This window comes from Jaculus jaculus, chromosome 9 (assembly GCF_020740685.1).
Source record: "Jaculus jaculus isolate mJacJac1 chromosome 9, mJacJac1.mat.Y.cur, whole genome shotgun sequence".
NCBI lineage: Eukaryota > Metazoa > Chordata > Mammalia > Rodentia > Dipodidae > Jaculus > Jaculus jaculus.
The window spans coordinates 33025654-33052986 of record NC_059110.1 but is presented as its reverse complement, the minus strand read 5'-3'; the positions used below and the strand labels follow the sequence as shown (position 1 = coordinate 33052986).

At 41.2% G+C, this 27333-nt stretch overlaps 2 protein-coding genes across 2 annotated transcripts; both read right to left on the bottom strand.

Moving 5' to 3' along the window:
- Window positions 1–12928: 12928 nt before the first annotated feature.
- On the bottom strand, window positions 12929–13973 carry LOC101598231 (trace amine-associated receptor 4-like). Its single transcript, XM_004651195.2, has one exon. It carries the CDS (start codon window positions 13971–13973, stop codon window positions 12930–12932), a length of 1044 nt encoding a protein of 347 aa, XP_004651252.2. The 3' UTR covers window position 12929.
- An 11784-nt stretch (window positions 13974–25757) lies between these two features.
- LOC101597940 (trace amine-associated receptor 3) lies at window positions 25758–26789 on the bottom strand. The gene has a single exon (XM_004651194.2). It carries the CDS (start codon window positions 26787–26789, stop codon window positions 25758–25760), a length of 1032 nt encoding a protein of 343 aa, XP_004651251.2.
- Window positions 26790–27333: the final 544 nt, after the last annotated feature.

The window sequence follows — 27333 nt, the reverse complement described above, 5'->3', positions numbered from 1 at the left end:
ACCACTTCTTCATGGTGGCTGATCCAGACACCTGCTTTATACCACTTCCTTGTGGGACACCAGGCGGTAGTCTGCTTAACTGGTTCTGGTGGCTCCACATTCCACATGAACAACTATGTGCAGTGATGACATCTCAGTCACAATGTGACCTCATGGGACTCATGCCTGCTTACATGAGCCCCACCTATTTTCCTGCCTCCCCCAGGAAGCCCATGAGAGTAATAAAGCTACAGGTCCTTCCATCTCCCTGCCTGTGTTCTCTGACCTCTGCATGGTGGCCATCAGGCATGCCATGTGTCCTCTGAATCTGTAAATGCTAAACTCTTAAATGGTCACAGTGTGGTTGTGTCATTGAACACTTGTCCACAATGTGACCACTGGTACCGCAGCCTCCCTGAGAAGACACATGCAGGTGGATCTAAGGGTGATACTCTTTATCTGGGCTTTTGTGGCTCCCAATTAAACTGGTAAAGCAATTCCAAAAGTTTCATTCAAAACACCAGAGTAACAATCTGTCAGCAGTTTCTCATGATACAAATGATTTTTTTTTTAAATGTTTTGGCTTTTCTGCCCCAGCTGCTTGTTCATCAGTTCTGCTTGCATGTGTCCCCTTCTCCTGGAACCTGGCTCAAGGAAAAGCTCCTACTGAGGTCAACCTCTCTGATGGCAGAAATGCAAGAGCTGAAATGAGCCGTGTATTATGTGTGTGTGTGCATTCAGGTGTGTGTGTACATGTGTGCATGTGGGAGGCAGAGGAGAAGTTCAGGTGTGGGTCCTAGCCTTCCATCTTATTTGAGTCAGGGTCTCTTGTTCTCTACCACCTTTCCCAGGCTACCTGGTTGGCAACTTCTGGGAGCTTCCAAGGGATTCTCTAGTCTCTGCCCCACTTCTCACTGGCAAAGGTGCTGGGATCACAGATGTTCATGCTACAGCATCCAGCTTTGGGTGGAGCTGGGGAATCTAAATTCAGGTACCTATACTTACATGGAAAGTTCTTTATCCATCTTCCCAGAGCTTCACCTTATTGTTGTTTTTGTTTTTTGTTTTTTTGTTTTTTGTTTTTTGAGACAGGGACTCTAGCTGTACTTAGAACTTACCAATTGGACTAGACTAGCTAACCAGTGAGCCCTAATGATCCTCTTGGCTGGGCCTCCTCAGCATTGGGATTACAGGAATTCATTACTATACCTGGCTTTTGTATGGGTACTAGGGAGCCAAGCTCATGTGTGGCAAGCACTCCCCCCCCCCCGAATATGCTCCTTTTCCTCCACCATGTATTATTCTTAAAGCTTCTGTTGGCAAGGACCACAGGACTTACAATGCACACAGCAAGTGGGCTGAGCGAGTCAACAGCCAAGCCCAGCATGAGTGGATCTTAGATATTTGCTCAGGAATGGGTGAAACAGCAGTGAGAGAAGAGTATAAAATGAAGGAAAAGAGCATAGAGCAGGCATCACTCGCAGGCCATAGGTGACCACTTCTCTGATGTGAACAGTCCCTTCTTGGGTTACTGAATGGAGGTTGCCCTTCTGTTCCGACTTTGCAGACACCTCAGTTCCAGAGAAGCTGTGCAGTTCCTGACAATGCCCAGGAGAGGGAGCCCCATCCTCTCACTTACTGCTCCTGTGTGGAGGCTGCGCCTGTAACTTCTGCATTCTTGAGACCCCTGCAGGACTAACATTATAGGACACATACTCAGAAATGATGCAAGGGGCTCCTAGTATGGAAGTTGCTTTGCTCAGAAACCTTGTACACAGGCATATATGACATATAATTTGACACATTTATATTCCTTCACGTATTCTCTCGCTCGCTCTCTCTCTCTCTCTGTCTATATATATATATATATATATATACATATATATATATATATATATACATACATATATATAGTTTATATTTGCACACATATGCAAATCTATTATGCTTACACAGACATCTATTATACCTGCACACATATAAACTCATGTGCATTACTCATTCACTGCCAATGAAGGTGAGCTATGGTGTATTTGACTAAGTTGTAAGAAAGCAACATAGGGCTGAAGAGATGGCTTAGTGGTTAAGCGCTTGCTTGTGAAGCCTAAGGACCCCAGTTCAAGGCTCGATTCCCCAGGACCCACGTTAGCTAGATGCACAAGGGGGCGCACGCGTCTGGAGTTCATTTGCAGTGGCTAGAAGCCCTGGTGCACCCACTGTCCCCTCTCTCTCTCTCTCTCTCTCTCTCCCTCTTTCTCTCTCTGTCACTCTCAAATAAATAAATAAAAATAAATAAATAAAAAAGAAAGCAACATAATTTAATTAACATATTTATAGGGAACAAAATAATGATTAATGATTAGAGGCACATAAAAAATAATAAATGTCCATACTGAACATATTATGGTGTTTTGTGGAACAGGTCTTTTCTTTTTTTTTTAAAAAAAATTTTTTATTTATTTATTTGAGAGCGACAGACACAGAGAGAAAGACAGATAGAGGGAGAGAGAGAGAATGGGCGCGCCAGGGCTTCCAACCTCTGCAAACGAACTCCAGATGCGTGCGCCCCCTTGTGCATCTGGCTAACGTGGGACCTGGGGAACCGAGCCTTGAACCGGGGTCCTTAGGCTTCACAGGCAAGTGCTTAACCGCTAAGCCATCTCTCCAGCCTGGAACAGGTCTTTTCAAAAGAAGGAGGAGGAGGAAAATAAATGGGAGCAATCATCAAAACACCAATAAATAATTACTGTTTTTGTCTTCTTTTCCAACAGAGTGCCCTTGATTAAAGCAAGAGCTCACTGGGGCCAGCCTGTCAGGAGTTGATAGGACATCAAACAACCACTGCCTCTGTCCACATCTGATCACAAAGCTATTGTGATTTCTAAACGAGCATTTCCATGAACTTCTATGGGAAATATAGTCTATCTTCCTGACTACTAACCTTATGTGAAGGGTTATTTCCTCCTTCCATTTTTAACATAAGCAAGACCCACAGTGATATTAGCACCTGCTCTGATTCTTGTCACCAATAAAAATCAATATTTTCATATCACAGAAGAGTTGCTGCAGAAATGGTACAATTTTATTTATGCTCATTGTTACTCTAAATTTTAATGATCTTATTGTACCTGCCAGCAGAATATACAGATTAATGCTTTCAGAAATAAGTTGGCATATAATTATATTACAGATTGGGCTATTTCCAAGATATTTTAATTTTTTTTTCGAGGTAGGGTTTTACTTTAACCCTGGCTGACCTAGAATTCACTATGTAGTCTCAGTGTAGCTTTGAATTAATGGCAATCCTCCTATCTCTGCCTCCAAAGTCCTGGGATTAAAGGTGTGTGATACTACACATGGCTGGTTTTTTTTTTTTTTTTTTTTTTTTTTTTTGTTGTTGTTGTTTTGTTTTGTTTTGCAAGCAGAGAGAGAGAGAGAGAGACATACACAGAGAATGGGCAAACCAGGGACTCCAGCATCAGCAAATGGACTCCAGATGCATGTACCACTTTGTTCATGTGGCTTTACATGGGTACTGGGGAACTGAATAGTACTCACAAGTCTCTGTAGTTTTAAGTTTTCTTTTCAATACCAGGTTCTATAGTTGGACAACTAATTAGAGAGGAAATTTAAAGATGATGGATATGTGGGGTTTTTTTCTCTCTCGTGTGCCTTTCCTACTAAATGCTGCTGAACCAGCAGCTCTCCACAGAGCACACAGTGCTCTGGAACCCTTGGTTCCATTCCATACAGGCCTGTGGCACTCAGGTGCTTGGTTTTCCTGGAAGCCATGGACTGGCCACTGTGAAAAGAGGAAGCTTAACTTGTGTGACACATATAGAAAGTTGGAAAATTAAAATGGCAAGGTATGGGCGACTATATATATAAAACCAACCACATATTTCGAATTTGGGTTATTTTACAAGAAAATGAAAGTTATCAGTTTCACAACATATGTCCACATTGATCATTGAAAAAAGACAGTTGAAGCTTGCAAATATTTTTTTTAATTTTTATTAACATTTTCCATGATTATAAAATATATCCCATGGTAATTCCCTCCCTCCCCACCCCCACACTTTCCCGTTTGAAATTCCATTCTCAATCATATTACCTCCCCATTACAATCATTGTAATTACATATATACAATATCAACCTATTAAGTATCCTCCTCCCTTCCTTTCTCCACCCTTTATGTCTCCTTTTCAACTTACTGGCCTCTGCTACTAAGTATTTTCATTCTCACACAGAAGCCCAGTCATCTGTAGCTAGGATCCCCATATGAGGGAGAACATGTGGCGCTTGGCTTTCTGGGCCTGGGTTACCTGACTTAGTATAATACTTTCCAGGTCCATCCATTTTTCTGCAAATTTCATAACTTCATTTTTCTTTACCGCTGAGTAGAACTCCATTGTATAAATGTACCACATCTTCATTATCCACTCATCTGTTGAGGGACATCTAGGCTGGTTCCATTTCCCAGCTATTACATACATATATATAGTTTATATTTGCACACATATGCAAATCTATTATGCTTACACAGACATCTATTATACCTGCACACATATAAACTCATGTGCATTACTCATTCACTGCCAATGAAGGTGAGCTATGGTGTATTTGACTAAGTTGTAAGAAAGCAACATAGGGCTGGAGAGATGGCTTAGTGGTTAAGCGCTTGCTTGTGAAGCCTAAGGACCCCAGTTCAAGGCTCGATTCCCCAGGACCCACGTTAGCTAGATGCACAAGGGGGCGCACGCGTCTGGAGTTCATTTGCAGTGGCTAGAAGCCCTGGTGCACCCACTGTCCTCTCTCTCTCTCTCTCTCTCTCTCCCTCCCTCTTTCTCTCTCTGTCACTCTCAAATAAATAAATAAAAATAAATAAATAAAAAAGAAAGCAACATAATTTAATTAACATATTTATAGGGAACAAAATAATGATTAATGATTAGAGGCACATAAAAAATAATAAATGTCCATACTGAACATATTATGGTGTTTTGTGGAACAGGTCTTTTCTTTTTTTTTTTTTAAATTTTTTATTTATTTATTTGAGAGCGACAGACACAGAGAGAAAGACAGATAGAGGGAGAGAGAGAGAATGGGCGCGCCAGGGCTTCCAACCTCTGCAAACGAACTCTCTATTTAGCTCCATAGCCCTGAAGCTTGCAAATTTTAAACAGCTGAATTCCAGGGAGACAAAGATTATAAAATGAACATTTTGAAAATGAGACATTCCAAATATTGACTATAATCATGAAATGTGAAACAAACCAAATTATCACCCAAACGTGCTTCCCTGAAGTATGAGAATGCAGTATTTTACCTCCAGGCCTCTAATCATACAAACTCTTAATTTTGTAAGTGAGGAAACTACGGCAGAGGGGAGGGAAGATTTTAAAGACAGGCAACGTCTCACCTAGGTGGTGCATGTGTCAGAAGTGGGAAAAGAACTCTGAAATGCAGACCTTGGGGCTGTCAAATTCTATCTCTTAAATTCAAGGAAGCAATGACTTAGATGCCAAATACTTCCCCAGCATTCTGGTTTATCCACTGAATATCCAGGGGCCTCACTGGGTCCTTTTCATACATTCTTCTAGGAGAACACTGAATGACAAGAGTGTTTGTTTTTCTCCTCCACCTAAGCCCTGGAAGCCCCTGCTTGCCACAGGAGTCACTCTTGGTACAAATCGATAGCGGCTGTCCTTGGGGAGAAGATCTCTCGACTCAGGAGGAGCATCAGTGCCTTCCTGAACCAGCGGTAGGAGAAAACATAGATGATCGGGTTGCAGGCAGAGTTGAAATAAGCAAACCAGATAAAGATGTCAAAAACTAGTGGTGGCGTGAAAAAGTTGAAAAGGCTGTCAAGCATGGTGTCAACCGTGAAGGGAAGCCAGCACATTTGAACTGTATGATTTTGGAAAAGCTATCTAAATCTCTCTGAGAATCAGAGTTTCTAATCTATAGATTACAGTGAGTGCTAAAAATTTAAAAGATTCGAACTGGAGGTATGGCTTAGCAGTTAAGGCACTTGCCTATGAAGCCTAAGGACCCAGGTTTGGTTCTTTAGGTCCCACATAAACCAGATGTACATGGAGGCACATGCATCTGGAGTTTGTTTGAAGTGGCTAGTGGCCCTGGCATGCCCACCCCCCATCTAATAAATAAATAAATAAAAATAAAAATATTTACAATTTTTCAAAGATTAAATAAATCACATTTACCACTTACTAGAGTGTGGTAGGTGATCAGTGAATATTGATTGATTTCTCTTTTTTATTAATCCACTTTTATTCTGCATTCTTCCTGTATGAAGGCCTGGAATCAAAAATTTGGTTAAGTTTCTACCTTATATTGCTCTGTGGGTAGCCCTCAAGGAATTCATATTTTATCCAAGCATGCTGGTAAATGTCTTAAGCACAGGAACATTCTGATATCTTTCCAAGCTCCCACATCTTGCCAAATCTCTTTTAGACTTACATTTAAAGTATAAATACTTAGTCTTTGGATCTATGCCCTACCCATATGTTCCTTCAACTGTGTATGTCTTTCATGTATAGCAGCCTATACAACACTATATTATAGATCCCTGTCTCTTTCTAAGCTCCTATAAATACTCTTCATGGAAGGAGGAAATTTTTCCTAGCTTCCAATATAAGTCAGTGCCTATCACAGTTCCTGCTCCTCTTTTTGAAAATATTTTATTTGTATTTATTTATGAGGGAGAGGGATAGAGAGAGGGAAGAAGGGAAGGAGGGGGGAGAAAGAGAGAGAATGAATGTGTCAGGACTTCTAGCCACTGCAGATGAACTCCCGATGCATGGACCACCATGCACATCTGGCTTACATGGATACTGGAGAATCAAACCTGCATCCTTAGGCTTCCCAGGCAAGCACCTTAAGTACTAAGCCATCTCTCCAGCCCATGCTCCTCTTTAATGAAGCCTGTTACATACATTCATCTCTCACACAGGCCTTGTGAATTGCCCATGGCTGGGGGATGGCAATTCTTTGCTGCTCCCTGGGTAAGAATCCATTCCTGCCTAGCTCAGTGGGAGTGGATCTGCTCCCTTCCTTTTCAGGTCCACGTTTACAGATAGATAGCTCACCATGGATCTCTCCTATTGGTTTTGTAGTTAATACCTTCACTATACTTTCCTTCCTTCCTCCAGTGCTTTGTTTTTTGCTAATTTCTTTTCGGAGACAGAGTCTCTAACCCAGGCTGGCTTTGCTATGTAGCAAAGGGGAGCTTTGAGCTTTCTGATCCTTTAGCCTCCATCTCCAGTGTTGGGATTTTGGGGGTGTGTCAGCACACCAAGTGTCCTGTTGCTGAGATGGAACCCACTGCTTTGCATACGCTCGGCAAGTACTCTACCAACTGCGCTACATCCCTCACCCTTCACTGATTAGTTCTATGCCACCTGACGTTTTGCTTTGCTCTTTCTAAGAGGTCTGTGCTATTTTTTAGCAGATGGAAAAATACTCATTAGTTTTGCTCAAAAAATTCTATGGGTCTTATGTATGCTTTGGGCACACTCTGCTTTCCTAGCTGTGCATGAAACCCTACCACTGGCTTTAAAACAGTCCAAATATCATAGTTCCTCCTAATTTTGAAAGTCCCTATGTATATTTGGATGCATTTTATTGAAATATTTTATGGGATATCAGAGATCATTACTTAATCATCATCATGTATGGCAAGGAATGCTACTATCAAACTGTCGAACCCAAATTTGTTTGCAGATTATCTCCTGACTAATTATGGTAACTTGGATTTACAAAACCAGAGGGATTTTTTTAGTAAGTGTCACTCTACATCTATAAGGACCTGTGAAAAAATCTCTCCTCCTAAAGACAAGAATCTTTAAAAAAGGAAAAATATTAGTTTATATAGTGGAGATTAAAAATCAGCTTTTCTGATCAGCAAAGAGGGTCCATACTCTGAAAGATAGACTAGTCTGTTTCTGTGAGACAGAGCACAAAATATTCCCTGATGTGAGAACATTGGACAGACCTCTCCAGATGCCAGCTTCTACATTGTGTCTTTCATCCCTTTTCTTCTGAGTAAGCAATGTCTATTACCCTAAATACCATCCCACGGCCCACACAGTCACTGTTTTCAGTCAGTGATGAGACACTGAGGCATCTAGTATGGGTTCCCTGGAATCAAACAGTTTGCTAGGCATGGAGGTGCACTCCTGCAATCTCAGAACACTGCAGGCTATGGCGGAAGGACGGAGATCTATAGGCCAGCTTCGGCTATGTGGAACCAAAATGCTTTCATGAAGTAGGAGAAAAGATATTAAAATACAGTGTTGGAAGAGGATGAGTTACCTGATCAATTAGAAGATAGACAAAACATCAGAGGTGCGGGAAGCTTAGAGGGATAGGGTGTTGGGAGGGTGGGAAGGGAATCACACAAAAATTAAGATAGCATGAGTCAGTTTCTTAGAAACTCTCATTCTGACTAGTATTCTACAAGACATAACCACCAATAAAGGGGGAGGGGGACAGTCTGGACAGAAGGTGGAAAAAGCTTAACTTGAAAACCATAGGTTCTGGCCAATATGTCCCCAGGACCAGAATTGGGTTGGCCCCCAACAGTGAGCTGTTGGCCAGGGATACTCATGAGGTCCCCCAAACAATGCAGGCCATTGCCACAATGGTTAATTACCTACCAGAGCTAAACAATAAGAGCCTATTGTTGAAGACACCATTGGCTGTGGTCACAGGACATCGCAATATCATGCTGGAACTGAAAAGGAAACAAACTAGCAACCACCTGAAGCACTATGGGAGCTGCTGGAAGGAAGTGGTCACTAATAACATGAATAAGCAGGAGACTCTGCAAACTACAAAATCAACCAGTTGGTCAAGAAATACACATTTGTGCAACAGTGGCATGCAGCCTCCATGGGTAACCAATTGCTCTCTGATTAAACATGAGGCCCACACAGTGCGAGAGAACTCATATCTAGTCCTGGAAACAAAATCAGAATCCCATTGTCAGGAGACTCACAGACTTTAGAGAGAAGTTTCCACTGCTCTTTAGAGAAGAAGCATGGGTTTGTAAATAATAATAGTAATAGTAATAATAATCTCTCAACCTGCTTTATTTTACAGATGGTAGAAAAAATGGAGGAGAACCAAGATCCATCAATAGGATAAATAAGTTGACTGCCCACCGTGAGATGTGCCACCTCTACCACATCTGCCAGGGCCCGGGAGAAATTGCAGGGGAAGAGGCAACGTGAATACTTCTCTTACTGCTAGTCCCTGATAACCAGCCCCAGGTTGATGACAAACACAATGATCAATCAAAACCTATCAAAACAAAAACCCAGAGGCTATAGAGAACTCAACACTAAATCAGTCTACCAACATACCTGTTATTGCTCAGGGAACATTGTGGGAGAGGGGATAGAAAGATTTTAAATGTGGGCTGGAGAGATGGCTTAGCGGTTAAGCGCTTGCCTGTGAAGCCTAAGGACCCCAGTTCGAGGCTCGGTTCCCCAGGTCCCACGTTAGCCAGATGCACAAGGGGGCACACGCGTCTGGAGTTCGTTTGCAGAGGCTGGAAGCCCTGGCGCGTCCATTCTCTCTCTCCCTCTATCTGTCTTTCTCTCTGTGTCTGTCACTCTCAAATAAATAAATAAAAAAATTTTAAAAAAAAAGATTGTAAATGTCACAGAGTGGGTAAAAATATCTTGAAGCATGGTCCCTCCACTACCCCACAGGAAATGACTGAGACCTTCCTGACCCCATAGTGAACACTATAACCCCACTGAGGAGGACCTCCAAGGCAATAGGAGCTTGGATGAGGGGATTAAAAAAAGAAAATCCCATTATAGTTTATATAAAATTCAAATTATTTTTTCAAAGAGAGGAAATATATCATATTGGGAATTTACACCTATTTCAATGTTTTCTACTCACTGAATGGAGGGAGCTTCTTAGCAGCATACATAAGAGGCTCCCCAAGCCATTCCTGACTCCTGTGGCTTCCCCTGTCCTCACTGGATGGCTAAACTGACTATTCAGACACAGAGAGTGTGCTGTTTTGCTTGTTTTATTTTCTGTGACAAAGTGTGCTAGAAACTGCATCTCCCCAAATCTCTTTCTAACCTAATCATCTGATCTAATCTAATCTAATCCCAAATTGCAGGGACGTGTGTGAGATTTGGAAGGCACAAGTGAAGCTACAGCCATCCTTCTGCAAGTATTTGAAAGGTGATGCTGAATAGACAGAGGTAGGTACCCACCAGGCTCCAGCTGAGCTCACTGGCCTCTGCTCTCCACCCAGCTTCTCGATCTGCCTTAAGATTCATGGGCCAGGACTGCAGGGCACTCACTTATGCAGAGGCAGCTGCTCGCTCCTGACTCCCCCACCAGATTCAGCTACGAAGCCCTACTTCAGTGGCTACAACTGGCCATACGGAACTAGTCCCCTTAAGCAAGGCTTCTTGAGATTGGCTCAGTCCTCTTTCCTCTGAAGCTATAGCTGCTTTCCCCAGCTTTGATCCTAGTTCTAGTGGAGGCTCAGCTTCCCTTACTGATCCTGCTGATATGGTCCTTTGACCTAAAATGCAGGCACTCTCCCCTAGACCCCAAATGAGGCTAAATTTTCCTTCTCCATGCCCTCAAAACTTCCCAAGCACAGCTGTAACACAACACACACCACCTTTCAGTGTCACTGAGTAGCTGTGGTGTCTCCCACTAGGTCATAAGTCCCTTGAGGACAGAGTTTATTGCATTTGCCTCTGAACCATTAAGCACTCAGAGAAGCAATGGGCATACATTAGGTTCTAAATAAATATTTATTGGCCTGAATGGATTTTGGTACACAGTTAAAGTATCCATGGCACCCGTCAACTTCCTCAGAAAATAGCTACCTGGAGGAGTCCTGGAAAGTGTGCAGTGGAGAGACGCACAATGAGGTGCTTCACTTCCACTTGCACTAGCTCGGGAAGAGTGTGTCAGAGGATTGTGAACACTCAGTGCATGTGCAGGGACACTGTCACAAGTTATAACAATCTTTATTAAAGCACAGGGTGATTTTGACTGGAGATGAGCCATCCAACTGTGCCAGAAACTCTTCTTTCTTTAGCTTTCTTACGAAAAAAGTTGAGTGATTCCATGGCCTCAGGCTCTGGTCACTGGATACTGGCACTGGTTCTGTGTTATTGTAAGGATCCACTGAGTTCAGGGTGTAATGGATGAACGGCTATCCTTCCAGAGTCCGCACTGCAGAGGAGCTGCCAGGAGGAAAGCGAGTAATGGTAAACCGCCCTATCATGAAGGTGCCCTACTGCTGCTTCAAGATCCGGGCTGAGTTCTACCTCTGAGAAACTCCTCCCATTTCTTTGACCCTTTGAGAAGAAAGAATACGTTAGTCACTGAATGCTGCCTTCAGCTTTCTGGAGAGAGGAAGTCTCCTAAAAGATTAAATTACTGCAACCAGAAAGAAAGAACCAGCTGCCAATCATTCTAAAGCCCAATTTACCTTCCAAATACAGTCCTATGATTTAAAAAATAATAATAATAATAGTGCCGGGCGAGGTGGCACATGCCTTTAATCCCAGCACTTGGGAGGCAGAGGTAGGAGGATTGCCATGAGTTCAAGGCCACCCTGAGGCTGCATAGTGAATTTCAGGTCATCCTGGGCTAGACTGAGACCCTACCTTGAAAAACAAAACAAAGCAAAAAAAAAAAAAAAAAAAGTGATTTGCTTAAAGTCCTCCATACCAAAAATTGTGATAATCAAATCCTGACCTCTGGAAGATCAAATATTCAACACAACATGCAGATGAAGAAAGTACTGGAGAATTCCCAACTAAAAAGAATTTTTTTATTTAAGATGTTTTGAACTAAGGCATAATTTCCTAATTAAAAGTACTAGAGCAAAGGTAGATTCCAAAAAAGCAAACAGGCTCATGAAGAAGGTCTTTAGTAGGTATCTCCATGAACATGGGAAACCTCAAGATCCAGGTGTCCTACCACGGAAGCATGATGTCATTTGGACAGTCCAAGAGAAGATAAAGAGTCTGTTTAATCAATTATTCTGATATTAATACAAAAATTATGAAAGATGAAAATAAGATAATAAGGGACAAAAGTGAGTGAAATGAAGACATGAGACAAGACATTCTTGAGAAAAGAGATATCTTAAAGCTATGGGCAAGGGAACTACTTGAGTTTGCTGACTGAAAATCAGCATTTGCACACGTATGTGCACATATCATATATATACCTACATCAAAGATGTGACTTAGGAAAAAGAACATTTTCCTAAAACTTTCTTTACTTCTTTTTCTCATTTAATGACAGTTGAATTTTATCAAATATTACAAACTTCACATCAATTCTTTGTGAAAAGAGGTTCATGTCTGGACCAATAAAGTATTAGTAATGATTACTGTCTGCTTTTTTTTTTTTGTTTGTTTGTTTGTTTGTTTCTCCTGTCACCCACATGTTCCATAGCTCAGGCTTTCCATATATTCAAGCAAGAGAGCAATAACCTCAGATGTACTACACGTCTGTCCATGATTGGAACCCGACTGTTTTGTAGCCTCTGATGTTCTGCATTCAAGTGAAAGTCCCCTCAGTGCAATAGACAGAGTGTCAGTATCATAATCTGTGAAGTTCAAGTGAGGAAAATGCCATTGGATTTAAGCTAAAGGAATGAGATTCTAAAATCCAAAGCTTTATTTAGCAAGCTGGTGGAAGGAGTTTATTTTCATTAGGAGTGCCTTCCCTAGAAGCCCATAAATGGACCATCTTGGGAGCTTGGCTACCCCAGGAAGACTGGGATCCATTGATCTCTCTCAAGTGGCCATCATACCTCTAGCCCAGTTTCCTCCTCTAGTTAGTCCAGGCCTATTTCTACCAGAAGAAGGAGCATCCAAGATTCTCTTAGAAAAGTATCTCCCTGATTAGGGAGCGTTGTCTAAGGATGCCCAGGAAACAGGTTTAAGGTGGAAGACTGAGGGCGGAAGATCATTCCCGTGACTATCAGCCTCAATGCCTTGCGAAACCAAGGGTAAAACATGCCGTAGATGATGGGATTGAATGTGGAATTGAAATAACCCAGCCAGAGGAAAACGTCATACAAATCTTCAGGGGTTGTAAAGCCGATGAAAGGGTCTGTGATGGTCAAAACAAAGAAGGGGAGCCAACACGACACAAACGCTCCCAGGACGATGCTCAAAGTCTTGGTGGCCTTGTTCTCCTTTTTGGATGTCACTTGCTCTTTGCTCTCCGAGCCAGGCCATTTCATCCTAGGACCTGTGCCAATCTGCCTTGCATGCCTCCTGGCTACCGTGAAAATGTGTATGTAAATCCCCACCATGACGGTCCCAGGCAGAAAGAAAGCTATGAAGGAGGCAAGCACCGCCCAGAGCTTGTTAAATATCAGCACACACAAACCTGCACAGTCCATGGCTGCCACAAGATCTTCTGTGCCGATTAAGTTTAATTCCGAGAATACCAGGCCAAAAGCAAAAAGGATGGGAATGGACCAACTGAGAAGGAGGAAGAGCCCCACGACAGGGATGGTAACCTTAGTGACATAATGCAGAGGGTCGCACACAGCGTAGTAGCGGTCCACAGAGATGAAGCAGAGGTGGAAAATGGAGGTGGTGCAGAGCGTGATGTCACAGCAGCTATGTACTTTGCAAAAGAGGTCTCCAAAGTACCAGCAGGACTCGATGGACCTGATCATGCTGAAGGGCATGACCACACAGCTCAGCAGGAAGTCTGTGGTGGCCATGGAGAGGATGAGGAAGTTGGTCGGGGAGTGGAGCTGCTTGAAGTGGACGATGGAAACGATCACGACCGTGTTTCCCAGCATCGTCACCACGATCGCCCCAGTCATGAGAAGGTACATGACACACACTGTAGCCGCGGATCGCTCCTTTCTAGGGCATGAATCGTTAGCCAAAGCAAAGCAAAGCTGTGCTTCTGGAAGATTAGGGAGGTCAGGTGAATCCATTGTCTCTACCTTGTGTGAACTAGGACTCTTTTCCAAAAGTGATGGGTTCTTTTCTGTGAAAGAAGCAATTGAAACTCACCGACAGGGCAATTATCTGTAGAGGCCTGGCCAATTTGCTCGTTCAATGCAAGCTTTTAAGTCCCTGCTGACCATGTGAGCATAAATCACCTATGGATTTTTCTGAAGCACAGGGTCTGAGTCTGGGGTAGGGTTGGAAGTGTGCTGTGTTCTCCTAAACTCTTGGAAGAAGCCAATGAATGTTGTTAGCCTAAGACAGGAAGGGGCTGGAGAAAACTGAACTGATACTCTGTTCTGTCATCCAACATCCAAATCACACATATGGATGAATATTCCATTGAAACATTCTGTAGCTTGATTCAAGATTTCAAGCCCATGAGCAAATTAAGACTTTATCCTGTCCCATTCATATTAACCAGTTTCCTGGGTAAACATTAAGTCTTTGAATAATGATCAAGACCTGTGAAACTATTACTTAATGTTTACATTACATGAAACAGAAGGTGAACTGCTTCTATTAAAAAAAATAAAACAAGGCAATTGAAATGTTTCTAATCTTGCCACTTATGAATTAAGGAAACATTTCTCTCTCTAATGTGAAGAATATATTATACAGAATTTAGAGTAATAGTATGCCAAAATAAAGACATGCTGAAGATTACAAGTTTATACGTAAACAATGTTAAAAGGAGAAAAATAACTCAAGCGAGATCTTCTGGATGTCATAGGCTCTCATTTCATTTAGGAGATACATTTCTGAATTTAACCTCTGGTTGAGGACCTCAGGGTTGCGATTTCATTTCAGACTGGTACTAGATTTGACACAGAGGAGTGTTCATTGTGCAAGCTGTCATTTTGTAGCCTTTATAATATGAAAGCAATGGGACTGACTCACCAGACCTTGGCATTGGTTTCATTTGTTTTTCCAGTGCTGAGTCTGGGTGCAGCACTGAAGGCCAATATTAAGCATTTGTGAGGTCTAAAACCAAGTTGAGAAAATGGACTTTGGCCTGGGAATGGACTCAAACTCACTGACCCCTGGGGAAAATAGACCCACAAGCACTTCCTGAGTCAGATTTGCATGAAAAAAAAATAGTAATGAGAATACAAGCACTTTTAAAAAACAATATTTCTGTCATTTGTTATAATATCTAAGTAATTATTTCCAATGTCTGTGGACTATTTGAAATCTTACCTTTGGCACATTTTATTTTCTCTGCATATAGTCATTAATTTTCTCATTTTGTTATCTTTCTATAATATTTTAACTGTAATAATCAAATTGTTACAAGCCATAAAGAAGTCAAATATAAAGAGGATAAAGAGTTATTAAGCTCATTTATAAATTATGCACTGTCAACCAGCACATATAGCACAAATTATTTGATAATGTGTCTTTTGAGCCCTAAACTCTAAGCTACAAAAAGTAATATAATCTTTTTTTGTTTGTTTTTTTTTGAGGTAGGGTTTCATTCTAGCCCAGGCTGACCTGAAATTCACTATGTAGTGTCAGGATGGTCTTGAACTCATGGCGATCCTCCTACCTCTACCTCTGCCTCCCAAGTCCTGGGATTAAAGGTGTGTGCCACCAGGCCCAACTAAAAGTAATATAATCTTAAACATTTAATTACCTCATTTAATAAATCAAATTTATCTTGTCTTCTTTGATTTTATGATTAAAAAAAATAATTGTTTTGAATGTCTTTTAAAATAACTTTAATAATAACTAACAATAACCACAGAATTACTTGGGCATTTACCACTATCTGTAAGCAATGTTATTCCTCTGGATAAACCAGTAAAGCACCCAATACTTCACTGTATATTTATTGAAGTTTTAAATTTCAGTCTTGCAAACCTAATCCCCAGAGAACTGATACAATGTAACTTGGGCTTGAAAAGTAAATTTGGGAGGAAGTGATGGGGATCGAACCCAAGGCCTTATGCATGCTGAATAGTTACTCTCCCAGTGATCTATACCCCAGTTTTCATTCTCATAAATTATGGAATGAACTGCTTATGTAAATTAACAGTATCCTCTCATGTTCCTGTTACATAGTTAGTTATACATACTAGGAAAATATTTAGGTAGCTGGATATTAGATTAAAGCAGAAGATAGAGTAAAATGTATACATTTATTCTAAAATTATTACCAAAGTGAATAGTTAAGATTAATGTAAAAAATAAGGCTTAAAGCTGGGCAGAGTGGCACATGCCTTTAATCCCAGCACACAGGAGGCAGAGATAGGAGGATCACTGTGAGTTTGAGGCCACCCTGAGAATACAGAGTGAATTCCAGGTCAGCCTAGACTACAATGAAATCCTACCTTGAAACTCCCCCCCAAAAAAAGGCTTCATTTTATTGAAATCTCTTGGCCAGTAACTACCTAATGCATTCTGACTTCTGGCTTCTGAGTTCTTCCAAGGGAATTTTTACAAGATAAATGGAAGTGAGGTAGAGGTAAGTTTTGTCTGCAAGTATAAAATTGGATACATTAGAGATCCTTTTATGAAGATTCACATTCAAATAAAGTTTTGTGCAGTAATTTTAATATGATAACAATTAAGTAAAACCCTCCATAGCATCACTCACTTATTATAGGAAGTAGTTTTGCTTTTTCTCTTCCACCAGTATCATTTCCCTTAGCTCCAGTAGCAAAACTAAGTTAATTACAGTATTATACTCCATCCCCTAGGAAGTCATAGGTGGTGGAAAAGAAACACTGAATAGCAATTTTGGAGAGGAACAGGAGTTGCAGTTTCTTTCAAGTTATTTCTTTAAGGGAAATGATTACAGATTAATAAAACAGACAGAAACACTCTGAAATAATGACTGAAAATACAAACTAGGTGTGGTTGTACATATTTGTTCCCCCACATTCAGGAAACTGAGGCAAGAGGACTGTAAGTTTGAGATGAATACAGACTGTATAGAGAAATCCTGTCTCAGAAATCTAGAAAGACAGAAAAGTACCTAAACTCTCAAAGCAAATATGAGTGAAAAAAGAAGTAACAATATTAAATGCCTAAACTCTATTAGTACATATGTCTTTCCCTTAAATCAGGAGAGAATGTTCAACACCTGAATGGCGTATTACAAATACATAGGGAAAGCTAGAAGAAGACACATACCAGGTGCTTTAATTGGTATAATTTCTCTTCTTTTACCAATTACGTAACTCAAACCCTCTACTTTGGGGACTATATAAAAATAAGGGATTTTACCTTGCTTTAATGTTTCACTCATGTATATTCTTAGATGAAGGATATTATTTATGAAGTGAATGTCAAATCTATCCATCATTTGCTCTTGAGAATTTCAGTCATCTATTTTAAATGTGCCTGGTTTCAGTATGACAAGTGTAGTTCTACTCGACATGCCAACAACAAAGCCAAAAGAAAAATGTATTTTTTTCCTCTCCTAATATAGTCTTCTTTACTTTACCCAAGTTTGTTTTCCTAGTTAGGTAATTTAGATCTCCAAACATGGAACAAAGAGTGACGTGGTATGCCAGAGTCTTACCAGTTTATGGTCATTGTACTTGGTCCTCTGACGCAGTCCCCTGCTCATCTCCCTGCAGAGTAGACACGTAGCTACAAGCTCCTGGAGAGAGGTGACTAGCAGGCTGTGCTTTCCTCAGTATTTAAGCACAAAATAGGCCTCGTGAGGATGCCTTTCCTGTGTCCTGCTGTGGACAGGTGAGTCCTTTCACACCCATCTCTGTGCTGCGTACAGAGATCACAGTGAGTCACCAGAGATTTGACTCCAGAGAGTTTTTGTGCTCTCATGGAAATGGCCTCAGAGACAACTTTTCCATAAGAAAAGATGTAAAGGATGGAAAAATGAAAATAAGAAAAGAAAGATCAGAGGAAAGTGAAATAGGGGAAAAGGGAGAGAGAAAATTTAGTTGAAATCCATCAGCTGTTCACTCTACTTATTACCAAGTGCTAGATTGAATGATCACTTTTTATTTATTTACTTATTTCTTTGGCTTTCTGAGATGTCACACTTTGCAGTCTTCACTGGTCTGCAACATACATGTAAACCAAGTTGGCTCTGAACTTAGGACAATCCTCCTGCCTCTGCCTCTCAAGTGCTGGGATATATGCCACCATGGTGAGAAAGATAATATTTTCAAAGCAAATTCTTTAGACCTTAGTGAAGAATTGACTCTTTGGCAACCTACAGAATGGGAAAAAAATCTTCACTAGCTATATATCTGATAGAGGATTAATATCTAGGATATACAAAGAACTCAAAAAGTTAAATAATAAGGAATCAAACAAGCCAATCAAAAAATGGGCTATGGAGCTAAATAGAGCATTCTCAAAGGAAGAAATACAAATGGCATATAAGCATCTAAAAAAATGTTCTACGTCACTAGCCATCAGGGAAATGCAGATTAAAACTACACTGAGATTCCATCTCACTCCTGTCAGATTGGCCACCATCATGAAAACAAATGATCATCAATGTTGGTGGGGATGTGGAAAAAGAGGAACCCTTCTACACTGCTGGTGGGAATGCAATCTGGTCCAGCCATTGTGGAAATCAGTGTGGAGGTTCCTAAAACAGCTAAAGATTGATCTACCATATGACCCAGCTATAGCACTCCTAGGCATATATCCTAAGGACTCATCTCATTTCCTTAGAAGTACATGCTCAACCATGTTTATTGCTGCTCAATTTATAATAGCTGGGAAATGGAACCAGCCTAGATGTCCCTCAACAGATGAGTGGATAATGAAGATGTGGCACATTTATACAATGGATATCTACTCAGCAGTAAAGAAAAATGAAGTTATGAAATTTGCAGAAAAATGAATGGACCTGGAAAGGATTATACTAAGTGAGGTAACCCAGGCACAGAAAGCCAAGTGCCACATGTTCTCTCTCATATGTGGATCCTAGCTACAGATGATTGGGCTTCTGCGTGAGAATGAAAATACTTACTAGCAGAGGCCAGTAAGTTAAAAAGGAGACATAAAGGGTAGAGAAAGGAAGGGAGGAGGGTATTTAATAGGTTGATATTGTATATATGTAAGTACAATGATTGTGATGGGGAGGTAATATGATGGAGAATGGAATTTCAAAGGGGAAAGTATGGGGGGGGAGGGAATTACCACACGATATTTTTTTATAATCATAGAAAATGCTAATAAAAATTTAAAAAAAAGAATTGACTCTTTAAAATAGTTTCTTTTGCTGTTATGTAGAAGTCAGGGATATTCCTACAGACCACAGTTCTGTGAATCTACAGTTTTTCAAATAAATAACCTGGCCCAAATTAAAAACCAAAATCCAGAAGTGGGCCAAGTTCTAGTACTCAGGATGCTTAGAAAGGTGAATTACTTGATCCCAGGAATTGAAGACCAACCTAGACAACATAGTGAGTCTTCTGTTTCTCTTTTTATATATCTTTTTAATTATTTATTTATTTATTTGAGAGCGACAGACACAGAGAGAAAGACAGATAGAGGGAGAGAGAGAATGGGCGCGCCAGGGCTTCCAGCCTCTGCAAACGAACTCCAGACGCATGCGCCCCCTTGTGCATCTGGCTAACATGGGACCTGGGGAACCGAGCCTCGAACCGGGGTCCTTAGGCTTCACAGGCAAGTGCTTAACAGCTAAGCCATCCCTCCAGCCCCTGTTTCTCTCTTTAAAAAATGTTTTTATTTATTTATTTTAAATATTTTATTAACTTATTTATGAGAAAGAGAGAGAATGGGCACACCATGGCCTCTAGGCACTGCAGTCAAACTCCAGACCCATACACCACCTTGTGCATCTGGCTTATGTGGGTAGTGGGGAATAGAACGTGGGTTCTTAGGCTTCTCAGGCAAGTGCCTTAACTACTACACCATCTCTCCAGCCCCATTCTGTATCTTAAAAAACAAACAAGCCTGTTGGACAGATTGCTCAGTAGTTAAGGCACTTGCTTGCAAAGCCTATGGCCCTAGCTCGATGCCCCAGTACCCACATAAAGCCAGATGCACAAAGTAGTGCATGGGTCTGAAGCTTCTTTGCAGTAACATTGGCCCTGGTGTGCCCATTCCTTTTCTCTCTCCTTCCCTCTCTCTCTATCTCTCTCTGAAAATAAATACATTTTTAAAAATTCAAGCAATCCCCGGACGTGGTGGCGCACACCTTTAATCCCAGCACTCAGGAGGTAGCGGTAGGAGGATCGCCGTGAATTCAAGGCCACCCTGAGACTATGTAGTAAATTTCAGGTCAGCCTGGGCTACAGTGAGACCCTACCTTGAAAAAAAAAAAAAAATCAAGCAAGCAAGAAAACAAATGAGGAGTCTGAAGATGTGGCCCAATAGTATAGATCTTGTCTAGGATGCACGTCACCCTGAGTTTGATCCCCAGCACTGTCCCCATCCAGAAACACCTATAAAAAGACACAAGTCTACCTGGTATGGTGGCACATAACTTTAACCTCAGCACTCAGGAGGCAGAGGTAGAAGGATGTCTGTGCGTTCAAGAACAGCCTGAGACTACGCAGTGAATTCCAGGACAGTCTGAGCTAGAGTGAGATCATGCCTCAAAAAGAGAGAGAGAGGGAGAAGTTCCATCAGTATGATCACTGGGGAAAGAGGTTCTATTCATTTCATAGATAATGTACACTAAGTTTCAAGTAACTTTAACTTCTATCAATAATTTTATCATTAATCAAGTTTAAATCACTAAGTTTAAATATACAATGCTTTGGAGAACATCATAGACTTCAGTATTCAAGCAAGGTAGAATCAAGTTACTCGTATTTAAATCAAGTTGTTAAAAACTAACTTTAGGGCTGGAGGGATGTCTTAGAGGTTAAGGAATTTGCCTGCAAAGCCAAAGGACCCAGGTTCGATTCCCCAGGACCCACATTAGCAAGGGGGCACATGCATCTGGAGTTCATTTTCAGTGGCTGGAGGTCCTGGTGCACCCATTCTTTCTTTTTCTCTGTCAAATAAATAAATAAATTTTTTTTTAAAAAAAAACTAACTTTATTGTCTCTTTTGGGGATTTTATTCATGCAACAAAACACATTGGTGAGTAGGGATGACTGGAGCGGTAGAGTTTTCTTTCTATACTCATCTAGAATGACAAGAATTCTCTTTCTAAACACCTACCCAGACAAAAAACACATGGGTTCTAGTATATTTTTAAAAATACTTTATTTAGGGCTGGAGAGATGGTTTAGCGGTTAAGCGCTTGCCTGTGAAGCCTAAGGACCCCGGTTCGAGGCTCAGTTCCCCAGGTCCCACGTTAGCCAGATGCACAAGGGGGCGCACGCGTCTGGAGTTCATTTGCAGAGGCTGGAAGCCCTGGCGCACCCATTCTCTCTCTCTCCCTCTATCTGTCTTTCTCTCTGTGTCTGTCACTCTCAAATAAATAAATAAATTTAAAAAAAAAATATTTAAGCCAGGTGTGGTGGCACACACTTTTAATCCCAGCACTCAGAAGGTAGAGGTAGGAGGATTGCTGTGCGTTCAAGACCACACTGAGACTACATAGTGAATTCCAAGTCAGCTTGGATGAGAATGAAACCTTACCTCAAAAAAACCAAAGAATATATACAGAGTTATTTATTTATTTGCAAGGAAAAAGAGATGATAGCTGGTGAGAGAAAGGGAGAAAAAAAATAAAATGGGGTCTCTAGTCACTGCAAAGGAACTCCAGATACATGCACCACTTTGTGTATCTGGCTTTTCATGGATACTAGGGCATTGAACTCTGGTCATTAGGCATTGCAGGCAAGTGCCTTAACCACTGAGCAGTCTCTCCAGTCCTCTTTAGTGAACTTTTAAAATAAATTTAGATTTCTTCAGTCAGGATACAGTCAAGAAAACAGCAAGGAAAACAATAATGTTTTAATCAAAAGAAATTAAGCTCAAAAATTGTTTTAAGGGCTATTAAGAGGGTTGGAGAGATGGCTCAGCAGTTAAAGGCACTTGATTGTAAAGCCTGGTATCCTGGGTTCAATTCCCCAGTGTCCACATAAAGCCAGATGCACAAAGAGGCACATGCTTCTAGAGCTCATTTTCAGTGGCAGAAGGCCCTGGCATGCCCATACTCATTCTCTCTCTCTCTCTCTCTCTCTCTCTCTCTCTCTCTCTCTCTCTCTCCCCCTCTCCCTCTCCCTCTTTCTTTCTGTCTCTTTCTCATAAATAAATAAACCAGGCGTGGTGGCACATGCCTATAATCTCAGCACTCAGGAGGCAGAGGTAGGAGGATCCTTATGAGTTCAAGAGATCCTGAGTACATAGTTAATTCCAGGTCAGCCTGGCCAGAGTGAGACCCTATCTCAAAAAACCAAAAATAAATAAATAAATAAACAAACAAACAAATAAATAGTTTAAAGGAGAGCTATTAGAGGACTTCAAAGGCAAAACAAAAACAATGAAATTAACTCAAATAGTGCTGTAGGAAGCACCAACCTAGGGTTGGACAACCAAGATGGTTGTGGGCTTAACAGAATCTAGAAGCATGAAGCAGGGGTTCTTCAGAACAGGTTCTCAGACATGAGACAAGAATGCTAGCTCCTCAGGAGCTTAGGAAGGTCACTCTGCGGAGGTGCATTGTTACTGTGGTTTTATTCTTGCTAGTATTATTTGGGTATACATCATTTTTAAAATATCTGATTTAGGAACTGAAGAGATTTCTCAGTGGTTAAGGCACTTGCCTGCAAAGCCTCACAACCCAGCTTCGACCAGTACCCACATAAAGCCAGATACACAAAGTGACACATGCATCTGGAGTTCATGTGCAGTGGCTAGAGGCCCTGGGGACCCATTCTCTTCCCTTCCCCTTGCAAATAAATAAATGTTTTTTAAAAATGATCTGGTTTATGGCTATTTACGATTTAACAGTAATGTAAGCATTATATACCTACTACAGCTCTATTAATGGCTTTAATTGATTAGCCCAGAAAAGAACTCAAATGTTTCAGTGACGTTTGAGTAAACACAGTAATTTAGCATGAAGATAAAACCATAGAGAACCGTCAGCTTGACAAAGCCTGAGCCACAGGTTCTGGGTGGATGCCTCAGTGGGACACTGGACTCTCTCCACTTCAGCCATCACCAGAGACAGCTTTGCCGAGGCTCCTTGCCTGGGAAGATGATCTTTCTAAAAGCAGGAGCAGCAAAAGAGGTTAATTTGCAAAAGGCAAAACAATTACAGGCTAGGCATCCCTAGTTTAACTATAGTAAAACTCAAATACGTCAAATTGCAAAAAACAAAAAAATTAAGGAGAGAGAAAGAAATGACGTGCCATGGCCTCAGCCACTGTAATTGAACTCCAGATGCTTGTGCCACCTAGTGGGCATGTGCAACCTTGATCTTGTGTCACCTGTGCATCTAGCTTACATGGGACTTGGAGAGTCAAACATGGGTCCTTGGGCTTTGCAGGTAAGTGCCTTAACCACTAGCCATCTCTCCAGCCCATAAATAAAAAATGTTTGATTGTGGCATGGCACTAAGACATTGATGATAGATTCCTATGAAGTATATCATTTGTGCTTTGCTTAGAAAGTCTGTTTTGTATATTTACCCATGGTAGCATTTACAGTGTTTGCAAATTTAACATGAAGAGCATGTACCACAATAGTCTTATGATTTCTCTTCAGTGTGTATTATTTCATAATTGAGCTAGGTGTGAGTTTTAAGTTGGAAAGCATAGTTTGCTAAATGGTATTACAATTACTAAGAATCTTAAACTGAACATATTTGTAAGTAAGTCATTTAACTTAAGAGTTATTTAACTTGGAGAAATGTTTAGTATAATAGTGTGACAAATATCAAAAAGAAAGTTAAATATTTTAATTTGATAATACAAATAAAACATTAAGGAATTCACTAGGCGATGGCTGTCACTTAAAAGTTGCTATCACTATGATGGAGAGATGGCTCATCAGTTAAGGCACTTGACTACAAAGCCTAAGACCAGTACCCACATAAAGCTAGATGCACAAAGAGACACATGCATCTGGAGTTCATTTGCAGTGGCTGGAGGCCCTAGCATGCCCATTCTTTCTGTCTGTCTCTCTTCTCTCTCTCTCTCTGCTTGCAAATATACATACATACATACATACACACACACACACACACACACACACACACACACACACACACATGCTTTTTTTGTTTTTGTTTTTGTTTGTCAAGATAGGGTCTCACTGTAGCTCAGGCTGACCTGGAATTCATTATGTAGTCCCAGGCTGGCCTCAGACTCACAGTGATTCTCCAACCTCTGCCTTCCAAGTGCTAGGATTAAATGCATGTGCCACCATGCCTGGCTTAATAAATAAATTACAAATATAGAAAAAAATAAATTCTGCTTTTATAAGTAGTTTGTAAATTAAACATTAAATAAGGGCTGGAGAAATGGCTTAGTGGTTAAGGCACTTGCCTACAAAGCCAAAGGACCCAGGCTCAACTCTCCAGGACCCACATAAGCCAGATGCACAAGGTGATGCATGTATCTGGAGTTTGTTTACAGTGGCTAAAGGCCCTGGGGCACCCATTCGTTATGTGCCTTTCTCTCTCTCTAATAAATAAGTAAATTAAATTAAAAGATTTCTTAAACAATTAAATAAAAGTTCTAGTTGTGTAATAAAAACTCAAATGGGACACAGGGACCTTCTGAATCCCTACAGTGGAATGAGAAAGGAACCCAAACCATGAGGATTTTATGTTTTCTTCATTCCTAGACCTTGTCTCATAGATAACTCTTGGTCACTCTTTCTATATTGCGCTTTATATTTCTTTCGTATATCTTCCCCGCCCATCTGAGGTGAGTGCATGCTGGATACAGAGTTGAAAAATAACAAATGATGACTGTATTGAAATTGGCTGGTCCTAGCCATTGAAATGAACTCTTGGGTAGGTGATAGAAGGGTGTTCACTGAGATGCTGTAAAGGGGTGTTAGGTGTCCCGGAAAGTCTTTGAACTCCAAACCCTAAGTTTGTGTCTAATCTTAAGCAAAGAATTGAACAAAACAAGACTGAGAAGGATAATTATTAAATTATTATATTTACTGAGGGAAGTACAGAGCCGAAGAAAGACACCCACATGGCTTGAGAGCCCACGTGGTGGGCCTGGAAAAAACCATAGAGGGAACAGCAAAGAAAGTACAAAGAGTTCCTGCCATGGGGAGAAGGAGCCCATGTGGAAAGTGAGAGCGAGGGGACTCTCCCCCCTTGCTTGGCCAGCCTGGCAGAGCCTAAGGGAAACTCACCAGCAGCTGGAGGTTCCCAAGTGGTCAGGCAGATCAGAGGGCTTGCCCTCTCCCCAACTAATGTATTTATCAGCTTATTGTGGTGGGCCTGACTTTCCAGCTCAGCTGAGTTGAGGGACAGCTCATTGGTTTGGGCTAAGGGTTGTCTCAGGAAGAGGCTAGCCATGACCTCAAGTTCTGTGGGCAAAACTTGACCAACCACAATGTTAGGGCTTAGATTTAAATCTTAGGAGAGACCTTCCTCCCAGGAGAGGCCCAGGTTGTGGAAAAACAGATCTCCTTTACACAAAAGATAAGAATCCAGATCATCATTTGATATCTAGCAAGTGAAGACTGCAAGGATAGACCAAAAGATTCCTGTTTCTTACTTTCAAGGGCCCAGTCACCTTAACTTCCTAAAAGAGCTACCTTGACCAAGTCTCAATACCATAGGCAAGCATCTGCAGTGATCTTGGGTAAAAGGTATGGTTCCAGGTCAAAAATAATAGCAGTGCCATTTTCTATATTTGCTTCACTTTTGTGATAGGTTTTCATTAGTGTGCTTCAGGAAATAGATTTGCAGCTTCTGAATTAGTGCTAAATATTTTTCCTGACACTATGTACTCAAGAGCTTTCCGAAACCATGGGTAAAAGAAGCCATGAATGAGGGGGTTGCAAGTCGAGTTGAAGTATCCAAGCCACACCAGGAGGTCCAGTACGATCATGGGAGTGGAGTAGTCCAAAAATGGGTCAATCAGAACAGCCAGGAAACAAGGTAGCCAGCAAGCTAGAAACACCCCCATTACTATCCCCAGGGTCTTCGCTGCTTTCCTGTCCTTTTTTTTAGATAATGTTTTCTTCAGTTCCCCTTTTGTGTTCTCGGGCAAACTGCTGATGACTTGAGCGTGTCGTTTGGAAACAATGAAGATTTTGCCATAAATACCAACCATGATGGAGCCAGGCGTAAAGAAACAGGTCGTGAACAATATCGTCCCCCAAAATTTGTTGAATGTGAGTGCACAGAAATGGAAACAGGCCACAAGGATCTCGTAGCTCTGCATCCCGGAAACGTTGGCCTCGGACAGAACTAAACCAAAAGAGAAGAGGGCAGGGGCCGACCAGCAGAAGGCCAGCAGTCGCTTGATCACAGAGACAGTGATTGTGGTGGTGTAATGTAAAGGGTGGCACACAGCGTAGAACCGATCGATGGCAATGGAACAGAGGTGGAAGATGGAAGTCAGGCTCAGCATCATGTCAAAGCTGGTGTGGAATTTACAAAAGCCATCCCCGAAATACCAGCAGCTCTCCACTGATCTCACCATGCTGTATGGCATGATGATAAAACCCAGCAGGAAGTCCGTAGTCGCCATGGAGAGGATCAGGAAGTTGGTGGGTGAGTGAAGCTGTTTGAAATGAGATATGGAAATCATAGTGACCAGGTTCCCAAAGATGGTGATGAGCATGGCTCCAGTCATAAGCAAGTACATTATCCCTCGCACATGGGGAGAGCGGCTACTCAAAGGACAGGACTTATTTTCAAATGTGGGACAGCTGGATAAATCTTGAGGAATATAACTTATATCCATGGTGGGTTTTATTTTTTATCCCTTCAAATTCCTTTCCATGAAGAAGTCAGTATTTCTTCTTAAAATAATTCCAGTAAATTTAAGTCCCTAGGAACACAATTAAGTTAAAAGTTATCTGCTATTAATTCACTTCAAATATAATTTATTTAAGTATCCATAACTATATGTACTATGTTTATTTTCTGTATCAGTTGTTGCATTAGAAAAATGAAACAAGAACAACAAAATGTTTGGGTAGAAGTATCCCATGAAAGTGAATAATGGTGTGCTCGCAGCCTTAGGATGTTATTGGAAAATTTTCAGTGCCAGGATGGGATACCTTCTAGTGAGTTGTTGGACAGGAAGGCGTCTGATGCTTCCCTAACATTACAGACTAAGGTTCTTAGTTGCTTACCAGAACTAGATGTAAGACCCTATTACTGAAGACTTCACATGCTTTGGACTGCAGGTCACTGAGAAACCAAGCTGGAGCTGAGCTATAAACCACCAGTTGACAACCTAATTGATTAGCTCTTAGAATGCTGGGAAAACCTATGTAGCACAC

Bases quoted from the DNA above. Each gene is read 5' to 3' on its own strand.
- LOC101598231 (XM_004651195.2), bottom strand. From the start codon at position 13,973: ATGGATTCACCTGACCTCCCTAATCTTCCAGAAGCACAGCTTTGCTTT.
- LOC101597940 (XM_004651194.2), bottom strand. From the start codon at position 26,789: ATGGATATAAGTTATATTCCTCAAGATTTATCCAGCTGTCCCACATTT.